At 43.1% G+C, this 16005-nt stretch overlaps 1 protein-coding gene across 1 annotated transcript in view; it reads left to right on the top strand.

Moving 5' to 3' along the window:
* efnb1 (ephrin-B1) overlaps positions 1-16005 on the top strand; it is a 65231-nt gene that overhangs the window by 14445 nt on the left and 34781 nt on the right. The window contains exon 2 of the mRNA XM_088431714.1: positions 12912-13189. Within this exon, the coding sequence (XP_088287840.1) occupies positions 12912-13189 (278 nt within the window). The remainder of the gene's footprint in view (positions 1-12911; positions 13190-16005) is intronic.

The following is a 16005-nucleotide window of genomic DNA, read 5'->3' as shown; positions in this document are numbered from 1 at the left end:
TTTCCCATCTTCCGAGTGACTGTTAAAGCAAATACATCCAGGCTACTAAAACCGGGATGATTGCATGTCACTTTGCTCTCATTTACGTTTGAGCATCTATTCCCATCATGTTGTCGAGTAAATGAAAACATTGCCGTAAAAGCCCGCAGATGGGCTTTTATGACTCTCGACGACCCCTTTTTCAAAAGATAAAACCTCTCGCCTTGATTCGGAATCTGGAACACAAACAATTTCGCGTGGATCTAGTCAGACTTCTACGGCAGATAACGGCCGTATCGCGGCCCGCATCGTCACATTCAAATCAGATAGCAGTGCGCGAGTTGACAGCTTGCTTCCTCACAATCTAAACACTTAGTTGGAATCTGATGTTGACAGGAAATGGTTTATTGAAATCAAGTAGCGGCGCGCCTCGCGGAGGCAGGTGGGGACCTGCCAGTGAATTTGTGGGAAGGGGGGCACTGTGTGAACTTGTGTGAACGCTAGCCGGGAGAACTTGCCCGCATGGCACATTCATTAACCTGGGAGCCTCGCTAATCTCTTAGCCGATTCATTTAGTCCTCAGAGAACTCCCGTGTATTAATATCCTCTCTGTGTGGCTGCTCGTGGGATGCAAAAGGAGCGTAGCCATGGCGATGATTGTGTCATTATTTTGCAGTCAGATGAGTGATATCCCAGAGGGCCGAAGCTGGGTTGTCCAGGCCGGTTGAGAGGGACTGATTAGAATTGCAAATGTCCGCCAAGTGTTGTGTTTATTGTGTGTCTCAATATTGGAGACAATCAGGCGAATCAAAGCCCTCAGCTGGAGAGATGGGACCGAGGCACGGTGGGCCTCTCTGGTTGGCACCGTGCGCTCACTGCTTCCTCCCCTTCGCTTCGCTTCCCTCCCCTCCCCACCGCTCCATCAACTGGTCTATGTGTGACGGGTCTGAAGTACGCGGACACAGCTGGAGAAAGACAAGGAGACGCCGAAAGAGCCACTAAATCTTGCGTGCTCAATCACTCGTGCCGTGGCCGCCCTCTCACGCGGCTTGGAAATATTAAACACGTTTTATGATAATGAAAGCGCCAGCAATAGACATAAATTTCCCAAGCAAAGTGCTAAAAGAATTTAATGTCTTGTACGTTTGCTCAGAACACAAATTTGTCATTGATTTCATCGCTTTTTGAATCATTACAGGCATAATTATCAGCTTTTCATCAGTGAAATTTCTCCTCCGCCCTCATAGGACCGCTTGCGTAAAGGAAAATAGAGTGAGTACGCATGGAGTATGAAGGACTCGGGACACCTGCGTGCGGTCCTGAAAATGGATCCTATTGGCAGGGTGCCCTTGTTATGCCGGGTGACGGGCGCTGGTGCAAATTGCCCCGAGCAAATCACTTGTGAATGGTTCTTCCTCAACGATCGGCCATTACCTCATTATTGACTCAGTGTTTGTACGAGATTCGACCAAATCCATCTGAAAGCCATCCAGTGGTGTCGTGTGAGTCAGGGAGCCACTGTTTCCACTCCGGCTGTAATTGCCTCTGTCAGTTGCACTTTTGTCTTGCTACGAGAGATGCGCCGAATTTCTGACCGTTCGAAAAGTCTTGTTTTCTGTTTTCGGCCGAAAGGAAATTCGAACCAAAATGATACATCTGTTTTGGAGACACAAAAACCAACAATCGCCTGTTTGAATTTTACACGAAGAAGATGAGCGTCGTTGCTTTGCAGGCAATTACGATTCAACTCCGCAATATTTCTGGGACACATCGCAGCCCCCCAAATAAAACACTCGAACGACTTTGCATCACACCTGAACGGCGTAATATGAAGGCCAACACCCCAAATATAACGTGGTTGTCAATGCAATACCTGTCGTCTTTTGTTATTGCGTGAACAAAGTAGCTAGCATGAGTCCTCGTGACATTGCCATCACATCACTGAGTGCCCAAAACCCCCCCAATTAAAAAAATAAGGAAAAAAATAATTTTTCTTTTCCTCTGGAATTTTAGTTTGGATTTTGGTTTTCGCCCAAGCATTTCTCATTTTCAGTTTTACTTTCAGCCAAACAATTTCACTTTGGTGCCTCTCTAGTTGCTACTGTTGGTTTTGAAAAGAATATGCAGATACAAACTGTAAGTTACTCTTCATGTGAGAACATGTGTGGGGATATACGCGCATATCCTTAACCCTGGCTATGCACAGTTATAGGTCTTCAGGTCATACACGCTCGTCTTGGTAGCGCTGCATGACCAGTCCCGACAGGCACGGAGAAGATCAGGTACGGGCACGCACAGCGAGCAAGTGACAGCTCAAAATGTTTCATTTCACTTGTTCGGTTTAAGGCAAAGTGAAAGTTAAGGGAAATGTGTTTGCATGGAGAAAAAAATGTCTCACTTTTCCACTGACTTGTGAGGCCATTGTGCGACGTTTGTTTGACGTGATGTGATCAAGAGTCAGCAGCCATGAAACACAACAGCAACTCTAGCTTTTGTAGATTGTGGCCTGTTTTTTTTTGCCTTTGAGCTTGACAAGCAGTCAGAGAGCAAGTCTTAGAGTTTTCTCAGTGTTTGTGTGTGTGTGTGTGCTCGCGTGTGTGTATTTCTGGGTGTATGCGAGGGAAAAAAAAGTGAATGAGAGGGAGAATTGTGTCGGATCGCAGACGTGGCGGGTTTGCAAGTGTGTGAAACCAAGGAGAAAGTTCATGAGGTGACATCTCGTCAGCTGTTTGACTTTTCCCAGTTTCCCATGGAGGCACTTTTAAGAACAATGCTGACGGGAAAAAAACCCCACCAACAAGCGACAATTCAAATGCCACAAAACGTCACTGTTTGTCATTCGCCTGAATTATTGGCGGCGCTAGATTCCAGGCAGGGGAAATGTGTGAGTGACTAGCCGGTGTGTAGCCGGTTACATATCACCAAGCAGCCTCATCCAGCTATCCATCTCCTAGTGCTCTTCACAATAGCCGGAATACATTAAAATAGGGTTTGTCTGAAGAGAAGGGCATGCAAGATAAATATTGTATGCTCCTCCCTCTTACTGCTGTCCCTCACCGTGACAGAAGAACAATGAAAGTATTTTCAACTTTGCTCCTTGCTATTTTATATTATTCTTCAGTACAATGAAACTATTTCAGTCTGTGCACCTCATTTTCCCTTTGTCATTTCAAGTAAACTTGGTTTCGCTTTAGTATGCACTTTTACTTTTAACACAATTAGTTAGCAAAATAACATGCCCTGTAGTTCAGTTGGACATTTTGTAAACGTTTGCTAGATTTTGTCATGATACGATGAGCCACAGGTTGAACCTTTGGAGATAATTCCAAAAGACTTACTCACAATCACCCCGCTGCTTACCCTAAAAAAAAAACCCAAAAAAACATACCGAGAGGCAGCATCATGCTTTGGGGCTATTTTTTTTTGCTGAAGACATGATGAAGGGAATTATGGTAAGTTTAAAATAGAAGTTCATGTAAGCACAAGTCTTCAGGCTTCTGCTGGAGAAAAAAGAAAAATGCCAGGAAAAGAATTGTAGACCAACTGAATTTTGGGATTAATAGGCACTGTAACTCATCCACAGCCAATGACGGCTAGAAGACGTCAAAAATCCATTTTTACTGGGATGGTAGTGAACGAGTTCATTTTTCTATTTGTCGCTGGCATATATAAAAGAATAAAAAGGCATTTCTTGCAGTAAATATCTGACTTAATCTACCATTTGGCAGAAAAAAATGTTTAATTCATACACTGCCAGTGAATGCTATTGACGTTAAAGGTCCATTTTTACCGGGCTGGCAGTGAATGAGTTAAACACCTTTTTAAATGAATGCGCAGATTTATTTCCATCTACATTATAAGTTATTGAAGATAATTGATGAAAATGTGTGCAAAGACAATTATATGGTACATTTATGAAACTGAAACTGTTTTTCAATATTTTAGTTTTCCAGATTTTTTTGGGATGCGGCTACAACGGCGCCCAGTGTCGCACTTAGACATGGCATGAGTCATCTCTCCTCCACTATCCAAAAAGTTAGCTCACAATGAGCGCAATTGCAAGTCACTTTGGCTTACCTCACACTGAGCTACTTGGCCAAAACACTCTTCTGCCATTTTGGAGCCACGAGTACCTTTGCCAGCCATCTACTGGGATACTGCAAACAGAAATTCTGTGACCTTTCATCTGGTTTTGAGGCGCCTCAAACAATATACTCGACCGCACAATTGAATCTCACTTTTACGGAAAAATGGGGGTTAACCGATTAGCTGTACCATATCATTCACATGCAAATCAACGGCGGAGACCTGACAGATTCCAAGCAAATGAGGAAACTTTAACTTTAAAACGCAGCTTCTCTCTCAGTCACCCTGAACTTTGCTTCATTATTCCGTTTAAAACTGTGATCCCATGTGTTTAAATGAGCCATGCTGAGATAGCAGGGCAATTGTCAAAAATTGAATTTAACCATGACTGGCTCTATTGAAGCCCAAAACAATTAAAACGGCTCGCAAAGCTGTGTGTGCGGCCGCGTTCGCCTGTACATGAGCGTGTGCGCTTTTATTAGTACAGTGATGTGCTGATTAGGTTGCATCATTAAATGGCCGGTTGCTGAGAGATGCCTTGCTTATAATAGCGATACGGAGAAGAAAATGGCTGCTGTTTAACAGCCTATGCTGTCTGCTTGGCTTTGATAATGGTTATGATTCTTTCCCTCCCAGTTTCGTCCCTCAAGTGCGAGTGAAATTCAATCTTTTTGGAGAGTCAGACGCTATTGTTCGTCCGGGAGGTCTTCTTGCTCGCTTCCCCCCGTGCTCTGCTCGGTGCTGATTACAACCTCGCATGCACGTCCAGCTCTTGACTGGGGCTCTGCAGTTCTTGGTCCTCGGGGGTTCGTCTCTGCGTGACTGTCAAGCAAACCTTCTCCAAAGGATCTCTCTTTCTCTTTCCCACATCCCACATGGGTGTTGGTGGGCAGACTAGCACAGAGCTGCTCAGACATGTTCGGGCACACATATATCTACAAACGCAGTCACACATTCAGTGGGTTCTAGCCAGGCGGCTTTTGGCAGGGACTGTAGACTGGGCCTGTGGAGAGATCTTTACGGAGCAAGCAGAGCCCATCTGTGGCTGCTCCTCAGGGATGGAAGGCAGCTGGCTCTATGTGTGTGTGTGACAGAAAATGTGTGATGACCAAGCTTATGTGTGTGTGTGGGTCACAGAAGAAGCCCAGAATGAGGCTAAACTTGAGGAGAGGCTTTTGCAGAGAAAAAAAAAATAGCTTGTCTATTAAAAAAAAGATGTGGCCTTCTCACACATTATACCACAGTTAAACCTAAACAAGAAAACTCTTGCATAGTTCTCCGAATAACCTGAGGCTACTTTCCAATGTAACTTTCTTTCGAGGGTTACTGTAAAACTGACACATAAAACATAAGAGATTCAAACATTGTATAGAGAAACCAACCATTTTAGTGCATGCATTTGTCAAAACTAGGCAAAACATTTCCTTCCGATTGAGGTGGAGTGGAGTCCTATGACAGGAAACCGTGTCATAAAAAAACATGTAATGTGTCTATTCGCTAACATCAGCAGTACAATCTATATTTATAATATATCATGAGATAGTAAAAGTAGTAAATAGTGTGCAACTGGGTGCTTCTGATGTATGGCTGTTGAATTGAAGTTAAATAATGTTTGCTGTGCCAGTTTTTTTTTTCCTTAATGCGCAATAATTTGCCTCATACCTCGTGCGATTTATAACCCAAACGCCCCCATGTCTGTATGTGACGCGTTTCCGCAAAAGTAGGCTATTGTCGCAGAAATTAGTTTGGAGTTATTAACGAAAATGTGATTTTTGGACGGAGATGTCCGTTTTGGGATTTTAACACAAACAGATTTGAAAAGCAGGGATTAGTAGATGATGCGCACCATTTAAAGATGAATGTGCCCAAAATTTAAAGTTTGTGTGTGGTAGTATTTTTCTCCATGTTTTATATATGATTTTCATGAGATTTTATAATAGAATTAGAGTATATCAATATCTCAGTTTTCATTTTTGCCGACAAAAGCCTGATTTTGTGAAAAGGCATCACACATGAAAATTTCCCCAAATAGACCCGTTTTTCGCCGAACGTTATATATGAGCCAAAAATGACGTCATCTCATTACAGTTATTTTTTAAAGAAATTTTGCCGTTGGCCTGTATTTATAGTTACGATGAGTCTGTTTTTCATTTTGGTCATGTGACGTTCTGCTGATTTACTGACCAAAATGTTCAATCAAACAAAAAATGTTCTTTAATAAAATTCTGCTGGCCTGCTGCTTACAAATAATGCAAACACTACACGCATAAAATATCTTGAAAATGAAAATATGATTCACACCTGAGGCCAATTCTTCAATATTCATGTTATCCTGAGAAACTGAGTGGCAGATATTCAAACCAGTTCTCCCACAATGCCGCTACACTGTAATGTATTCCCTTTTGAACGTCATACATTGGTCATCCTCAAAAACAAGTAGTCTAAATAAAACCTCTCCATCTTATTTGAGAAACGGAGCATGGTCTTTTAGTATTGTTAATTTGTCCTAAAATGTAATAATGTCATAATGCAGACATAGTTAATCATAGCTTGATGAGACAAGCCAAAATAAACATCTGGATTACAAGGAAAAAAAAGATGGGCCATCTATTTATGCCTAGAAATTGGTAACAGCATATTTCAACACGTGTGGTTTCATAACACCACGCCAAACATTCAAGCTTTTCCGTTCCAATGGACTGAGGAAGTTTGCCATTTTTTTTAACACCGGGATCCGTCTTTGTTATTTTAATTAAGACAAGTTGAAAAGCAGCTACATGCTGCATTCGCGTGACTTTGCGATTGTTTCTTCACAAATGGAGGTAGTCGAGGTCAAAGGTCTCCTCTGCTCATGGGGCTGATGGATGCTAAGTGGAGACACAGCGAGCGAGCGTCTGGGCCTCTTCTTGCTGTCACCGATACTGACGATGACGTTCAATCATGACCGCACGGGGCCCGTGTTTAACTGGCCTGCCCTTTAGAGAGGGCCGGGCCGGGCTGGGCTGCGAGAAAAACCACAGAGGCCATGAGAAGAAACAGATTATGCTCCTTGGACTCCGTAATGACTCCTGACACCGGTCTCGCTCAGCAGTCCTCTTCAGCCTGTTCGCGTACAACCCGGTCCTCTTGTTTCCTCCTCATGGCAAGGCCATCTGGGTGTCATCTTGTTAGCTCATTACGGCGCCATGTTAGCCCCCCGTGTGACAGTGATCGAGAGCGAGCCTGCACTGAGCTTGTTTGGTTGAACATCGGAGGAGCGTGTGTGTCCTGTGTGTGCGTGCACGTTAAAGCTTGTCTGTGTGCAACTGTTATGAGTCACACCGAATGTGATTTGCTCTGCGTGCCAGCCTGTTGACTAACTCGTGTGTGTGTGTGTGTGTCTGTGTGAGAGAAAGAGGGAGGGTGTCTGCGTTCGCACGTACAAAAGCATCTCTCATCGCTCTCAGGGTGGAAAGTGATTGGACTTCTTTTTCAATTCATTTATGCTTTTCAATCTCTGGTCACTTCTTACCCATAATGCAGTTTCAGATAGCTTATAGGTGATTCAATTCCACTGCTGAGTCGAGTGTACAGAAGGGATCCAATGGTTCCTGGTTTGGTAAACAATGCCGGGGTTTTGTTTTCTTTAATTTGAGGACGCTTGTGTACGCGGCCTCCTTGTGCACTCCCGTGGAGGTGACTTGTTTACATGTGTTTAAAGTGCGGAAATCTGTGTGTGTACGCTGCAGGCTGCATGTTTGTATATGCGTATGTGTGTGTGTGTTTGTAGTCCATGGGAACATCTGCCCCTGCGTCAGTCTGACACAATCCAGTTATGTACACAAGCTCTTTGGTTGAATTTCTCTTCACAAGCTTGATGAGCGACATGCTTCCTTAAGACATTAAACGTCAGACGAAGACATCTTAGAGAGTGGCAGCTCTCAAGACTCCCGAGCATCCAGTCAAACATCCTGCCGGTGACAGCTTTACCGTGCATGTCTTTCTCCATGATATGGAATGAATCACACAAGTCAACAACTCTCAATGGATCTTAACCACATTTGAGCGGAGTCAGTTCACACACCACTGCTTGAATGTTACTATTGTGTGAGTATCTGGAGTGGATCTCATAACATTTTGAGGTAGGAGCGGCCCCGACTTGCAGATAATTATTTCGCATTGATTGTGAAGGAAGACGGGCTGAACCCGATGATGAGGAAAGCCCCTGGCTGTTATAGCATCGTTTAATCTGGGTTTCTGCTTATATAACGTTCACTGTACTCACTGCAATACACAACAGGGTTTAATGTGCGCCATGTAACATTTCATGATCTGCCATAAAGGAAATCTGTACTCTGAACCAATGGGGTATTGATTGAAATGACAGTAAGGCGGTCGCCCTATGCGAAGTGTTTTCAGCGCTAATGTGCGGGGCAGGAGTCAGAAGTCACACCGGTCGTGTGTATAATGCGAAAGAGAAATGGTAATTGGATAGGGAAGACTTTTGCTGGTGTGATAATTACCACACTGATAGGGAGGGCAACGGAGTACCCGGTGTGGCGTTGATTGCGTGTAGGTTTGTTTTCACACTCTCCTGTTCATTTGAAAGGTCATGCAGCAATCCCGAAGCCGGTTTGGAGAAAGCGTGAGGCTTATTTTCGCTGCTCTACCTGCATTTCAGTTGTTGGCCGATAAGCCTCTGAATGTGTTGTTGTGGATAATTGATTTGTATTGATATGTGTGACATATTCATGCTGCTGCTCAGGAGGAACAAATCAATGAGATGCCATTTTGTTGACATGGGGTGTCTCTGGCTCTTCCTCTCTCAGTTCCTGTGTTTTTGTGTTGTGGTCCATCCATTCAAGCTGCGAATGCTGGCTGCCGTCGTGGCACTCGGGGCACTGGCCCGAGTTGACTGGACCGGGGCGGGTGGGGGATGAGGGCCGCTTTGAGGCTCCGCGAGGGGTTCTGAGTGGGCTTTCGTGTAGGCGGTGTTTTATAGAAAGTCGGCGAGGGCAAGCCGAATAAATAGGGGTGATGGGGAAGGTCCAGGATGCACCCCACAGTGCTTTTGTACGCTTTCACATCCATGTGTGTGTATGGGAAAGTGGGAGGGTGAAGCATATGTGAGATCATGTGCTCATATTCACCAGTGGAATGTAAAAAAAAAAAAGAAATGTGTTTTTTGTGGGTTTTTGGAGGCGGGGGTCTGCTTTTTTCCTCCGCTTGGTTGTTTTCTGTTCTCTGTTCTACACTGTTTGTGTAAGCTCTTGACAGGATTGAGCGCACATCGGAGCTATCCCTATGAAACGAAACCAACCTCATTGGGTTGTTATGAAAATAATTCCTTCTATTTTGTTTGGGCCAGGAAGATCCACCTAATGTGACATTAGGGAATGAGGCCTGTCTCACATGGAGGGATTTGCACCCCCATGAACTTTAGTTTGTATCGGCACTGCTGTTCCTCTCCGCTCTCAAAATCCTTTCATCAACATCTCACACAGTCTCTGGACATCATGAATGAAAGATGCAATTCAACCTCCCCTTTCAAACCGCTCTCCCTTTTGACCTTCTCAAAAGTACAATAATCTTCAGTCTCACATCCCCTCCTCTCCGTTGCGTGGCTGTTTGCAGCAATGGATTGCTGCTGATTAAGCCAGCTGAGAGACAAACGAGAGACAAAGTCGCAGCCCCACCAGTTTAGTTTCACATCCTGGACGCGAGTTGGCATGCAGCTTGCCAAGTGGAGGGCTTTTAAACTGGGCTAAACACTAATTGCTGCCCTATTTCTTTTATGTTGCTTCTTTCCCATATGCGATGGTGCTTCCAGACCTCCGCAGCAGCCAGAGCCTCATTATAGCAGACAGTTGACAAAGGCTGGGAAACAGAAGCAGGATAGCAATCTAACCACCGACTCGAAGACATGCTCGGAAAATTGAATCAATGACAGGGGCGGCTTGTGATTAAATCCTTGAGGGATATTAAGACTTCCAGATTTTGGAAATCTTAATTATTCATCTAAATGGTTGTGGCTGTCTTTGATACTCGAACAAATGGTATGTAAAACCGAGAGTTGGGCTGCGATCGAGAGCTGGCATTGGTGGCCTTTTCAACGAGAACACTTACAAAAGCAATATCTCCACAAAGGATTAAAAAGGACCTACTTGTTGAATGAGACAATTCAAGGTCTAATTGTGATAGTCTTTCTTTTCTCCCCTCCGGTTTCACACTTGGTTGTCTGGTGGGTTTTTTCGTGTGTCTGGACAGAAAAGGGCATGTGGAGGGGGTACACCGAGAGAAATGTGGAGAAGGTGAATAGGTGAGAGGATAAAGCGAGAGGGGATAGAATTGTGGAAAGAAATAGAGAAGGGAGAGCGTGAGGGATAGAGGGAAGGCAGGAAATAGATGGGACGGTCGGCAACAAAGCCCAGTGTTGCCATGGAAACATGTTTATGCCTCACTGATGCATCTTGTAGATCCAATTAAGGACTGATTGTGTCCATGTCTTCATAGACCTACGCACGAGAACCTGGGTAGGGTGTGCACAACACACAATACTCAACCAGCCATACACACGCAACACACACACTTGAAGGTCAGGTATTGTTGCTGAAATGCAGAAAATTGTTAAAGGACATCGAACAAAGCATTCCCTGCATTCTCACTCTTATAAGCTCTTGAATTAGCCCTTCTCCTCACCCTCACGCGCGTCGGACAAAAGCGCCTCACCCTCTTACAAGTTTCTGCAAAACATCTGCAAAAGGAACAAAAATATGAGGTGGGCTGCACCTGCGTTGGACCATTTTGTCAATTCCATTTTGCACTCATCCGTTTATGCTATTGAAGGCATTTATTTGGTAATGTCTCCAAGAAAGTTGCTCATGAATCATAAAAACCCTCAAAAAGGCCTCACGCAATCATGTACATTTTCATGGGGACATATTCTGCAAAAAACGTGACTTTTTAAATGATTGTTTTCAACCTTGGCCAACCTTCTGCCGGTATTAAACTCAAATGTAGCGCTCGAAAACAGTTAGGCCAAAAATAACTTGAATTGGTTCAAAAGGGAATGACTCAACAACAAGTGCAATGACTCATTGACATTTAATTGATCATCAAATTAATCATTTGACAATCAATTTTGATGATAGATTGTTTACAAATCTAAAATTGAGCAAATGCTCTGAACCTCTCAGCCTCTCAACAGGAAAAATGGTCAGATTTCTTTAATCCTCTGACATGAAAGCCAAATGATAAAACATTATTTTCAATCAAAACAAGACATTAGCAAACATCTGCTCTTACTTTAGAAAACAATTTTTGATGACCTTATAATGTTGTGGACCAGACCAGCAACCAAATCATTAAAAAAGTAAATGAATTGCATTGTTTACGCAATGTCAGTTTGAAAAAATGTCCTGTTTTTAACCATCCATCCATCCATCTTCTATAGCTGCTTATACTGGGGCTGTTTTTTTGCAAAATAACTCTCCAAATTAAGCCTGTTTGTACAAAACAACCCTGAAAGTTGGGCCAAATTGACCCAAGCAGTGGATCAATCCATTTTTGAGCCAAATTGGGCGATCTTTGACCGAAGCATATCTCCATCATATACTCACAGCTTCCTCTGTCATACAGTCGGCTACTCTCCCCAGCCCATCTAAAATGTCAATTATTTAGTGGACCATGATGAAATAGGGGATGCAGATAAGGTGAGATTATGCTCTCAGCGAGAGACATTGCCCCGGCCCCTGATGTCTTGTTAAAATGTGAGGGATCAGAAATAACAACAAATGCATTGCACACAGCTAAATCCTGCTTAAATCCGCAGGCATGGGCAGATCTTTCAGATAGGCTCGCTGCTGTGCTCACTGTCTGCGACCATAACACACACACACACACACACGCACACATGAATATACACGCACACACGCACGAACACACACACCCATGGTCAGTCCGGCTGTCTGGGTTAATGCTTGGCTAACTGGGACAGCAGAGCTGAACCATGTTGACATTTTAAGCCTTAAACAAGTCCAGAACAATGATTCAGCCCAGTCTGACCCCCCCTGACCCTCTTCCTTTCAGACCGCAACCTCAGCTCATTTCGCTGAAAAAATATCACGAACACGCGCACACACACACACACTTGCACGCACATGCTGACCTGTATAAACACACACACGACTGCCCAAACACACTGCAATTCCTCGTTGTATCCCTGCCCCCCCTCATCACACACATACTCATCTCCTATGTGCTACCTTTTGTGAATAAAAGAGAATAGAAGCTGATCTGATTGAGTTGGCAGAAGCGAGCGAGTTGGAGTGGTACAGTAAGGCCAAATGGATTATCTTAATCCCCGAGCAGATGATCAGCCAGTGGGAAGATGAACCAGGAAGCCTGACCCCGCACGTTGTTTGCCTTCTCACACTCGGACCTCTGCCGTCAAATAGATATCATGTTGAACCCGACCTTATATGTAAAGATATATGTGTGTTTACAGTATATTCTATGCCACTCTTCCTCTAATCCCCTTTATGGCTGCCATTTTGTGTGTGGCCAGGCTGTTTTCCTTCTTTTGGTGTGATTTATTTCCAACCTTTGTATGAGAAGGAACCTCTGAGGATTTGAGTGCCTGCACATGGTCAAGCCGTAACTTGTCATGTGTTTGCGGGCCCAAATTAATGGCTCTGCCTAAAAGCCATTACTAAACGAGAGAAAAAAGAAAACACACACACACATTAAAGCCCAAAGAATTTGGACTATATAAACCATTTAAAAATGATGTGGCTGCTCTTCCAGACTGACTTTATGATGTGTTACTTACAGTCTGCCTTTTTTTTTTTTTTTTTGTTGCCTCGCAGATTTCTTGCTGGAAAAGGTCTGATTATCTACCCAGACATCGGTGACAAGCTGGATATCATCTGTCCCAGAGCGGACCAAGGTCGAGATTATGAGTTCTACAAGCTGTACTTGGTGAAGAGGGAGCAGGCGGAGAGTTGCAGCACAGTCCTTGATCCGAATGTGCTGGTCAATTGCAACAAGCCGGAGAAGGACATCAAGTTTACCATCAAATTCCAGGAGTTCAGCCCTAACTACATGGGCCTGGAATTCAAGAGGAACGTCAACTACTACATCACATGTAAGTATCCTCTGAAAGATGATGTATTGTTGTTGTGGTTTCACATTCATTTAACCAGAAGAGCTTGATGGAACGAGTAATGCACTCCGCTTCACACTCTGGCGAACATGTGTGGCCGGGGGCATCTTAGTTAAACTGTCCTTTAATGGTGACTGCGACATCACCGTGGCGCCGGCTCAAAGTGATGTACTAAGGGCAAAGTGGAATTGGACTGGCAAAATCCCTTTCGTAATGCTTATGCTTAAATATGCTGAGGTACTTGTGCTGTTTAGGGCTTTGGAGGAGGTAATATCGCAGCGTTTTTACAGCGCATAAAGAAAACATGCATTCTTGCACAGCTAGCGCCAGCGTTTTATTACTGTTTACATTATTATCCACCCGCCCATAAGAAAAGCAATGAAATCTTACACAATGTTTTGCTGAAATGTCATGAAATCCTTGGTTTATCAGCATTTAGGGGGCAATGACTCTTCAATGACTTTTCTTAAATAAGGCGAAATGCTATACCTTACCCTTGTCAAGGTGCTTTTGAGCAATATACTCGCTCTCTGTTGAGGGAAAGACAAATATACAGTGGGAAGTTGAATTTCCCCATGAGGATTTACTATCAGTATAATTTAATTAAAATAATCTATTCCATTAGAATTAATCACAGACCTAAAAGATTGCTAAAATACAATTGGTGATTGGTGAAACATCGTATAAATGTATCACGCTGAGGGAAACCCGCTTCAAGTCTCATCTGCAGATATTGCCAAATTAATACCAAAATTGTCATACATCTTATTTTTCCAATCATGCTGGAAAAAATCCAGAGGAGTAATAAATTTGGCTTCACGGATTATGTTGTCAAAAAAGCTTGCAAAAAGAGGACAGCAAAATTAATGATTTGTTTCTCAGAGATTAAACACTACATCAAACGTATTTGTTACTGCAAAAATCTCAAAGACAGGTAAGCAAACACTCAATTTTAAAAGCTAGCATTAAAATCATGCAATTGTGAATATGTGCTGTAATCACAGCTAAGTGATGCAATTAGTGGTGGTTAATGAAATCTGTCCGAGAGCTTCATTTCCTCACAAATCTTCATCTATGACCTTGCATTTTTTAAATTAGTACTATTTAATTACGTCTCAGATTGTAAAAATAAACACAAACATTTTTGTCGATGCTCTCTGAAATGCAGTTATCAGATGAAAACTACTGTTTTGTTTTAAATACCATCTCAATGTCAAAACCCTCTGAAGTAAAAAAATCACATCCATTTTAATTTAAATAGAATGTGCTTTTTTATTGTTCTGAATCACTTCTAGTGATATTTGTGGACTCTTCCTCAAAACCAGAGTTTAAATGAAGCATGACGATGTTTTTAAAGGACTACAGTAGTTAGGTATTATGTGAATTCAAGGGGGGAAAAAAAAGCTTTTTGTTTCATTTTTATAATGCCCAAATGTCTTTAGGTAACCCTTTAGGTAATAATGTGTCTGCTCATATCGTTTGTTGCTGTATTATGCTACATTTACTTTATGACCCTGGTCATGGTGCGGAGGAGAAAGCGAGTAGTCGTAGTAAAATGGGTGAACGCAACAAAACATGAAAAAACGTAATAGGACGTAACAAAACTTGGAAGCAGTCTGTTGGATGTGTTAGGTGAATTTGATTGTTTTTACTTGCAATAGCACAAAAACGACAAAGTGGTGTTTTTGATTTTTGATTTTTACAATGCCAAAAATTCAATTTATTCTCAGTAATGAGTAATAAATACATACAATAATAGTCAATTTACAAAAAAAAAGTATACTTTGGAGTCCAGTTTTCTAACGTTTGTGACTTTACCCATCCTTTGCTGAAAGTAACATTGCAATAATGAATGTTGTACTCCGCAGGGGAGTAATAAAGCTTTCTGACAGGTTAAAGATTTGAAGAAACAATTTGTATTTGGAGACACGACTTGACATAACAACTTTATTGGAGAGTGTTAACGTCCCTCTCCGTGTAAGAGTGTATTGATGGCAGCAACTAGGAATACTTGCCTGCAGTTTTTCAGCAGACAAGCAGGCTCCTTCCAAGTGATGGTGCATCATTATTAGCCTCATATACAGCAAGTCTCCCGTGTCAGCAATCATCAGATGTTGAATTTGTCTTTGTTTTATGTTAATGCCGTTGTCCTTTGCAACAGGACCAGCTCGCTTTATTTATTACACTGCAGTCTGTGCGTACACCGTGGCTTACTTCATCTATCATGCATTCCTTACAGTATAATGGCCATGTCCGCCACATGTATAGTATGCATTGAAAGCCCATGAGACAGCCACTGAGAGTTGAGCACATGCTTGCGGCTTTTTCTGTACAGTAGTATGTTTGTGTACGAGGGCTTTGTATGTCGAGGTTTGCCTCTTGCCTTAAGTGATTATGCGGTCCACCCGCTCAGCGACGGACGGTACCGGTAAATCCAAATCTAAAGAGCGAGCTTATCTGGCCTGATTTATTGTCAAACATGGCAGAAAGAAGCAATGTGAGGTCTCATTCCAAAAGTCCACTTGATGCTCTCATGATGGAGGCTGAACAAGCAACAAAAGGTGTGGGGTAAAGTAAGCAACAAATGGTGCCTGTTTATGTGGCTCTCCGCTGGCCTTGTGTCACTGCAGGGGATGTCCACCACTTGGTTCCGTGGATCCAGGCGAGCTCTGACAGGCGTGCGTGTGTGTGTGTGTGTTCATGGAGGGGTTAGGGGATGGTGATGGGGCCAAACGTCAGAACCCACGGACAAAGGGTCACAGAGACACAGCAGGGGTCAGTAATGATAACCTTGCTCT

Source organism: Hippichthys cyanospilos, chromosome 13 (assembly GCF_059441005.1).
Source record: "Hippichthys cyanospilos isolate Australia breed blue-spotted pipefish chromosome 13, RoL_Hcya_1.0, whole genome shotgun sequence".
In the NCBI taxonomy this organism is placed as follows: Eukaryota; Metazoa; Chordata; class Actinopteri; order Syngnathiformes; family Syngnathidae; genus Hippichthys; species Hippichthys cyanospilos.
The sequence above is the reverse complement of the archived record's forward strand: the minus strand, read 5'-3'. Positions and strand labels throughout refer to the sequence as shown.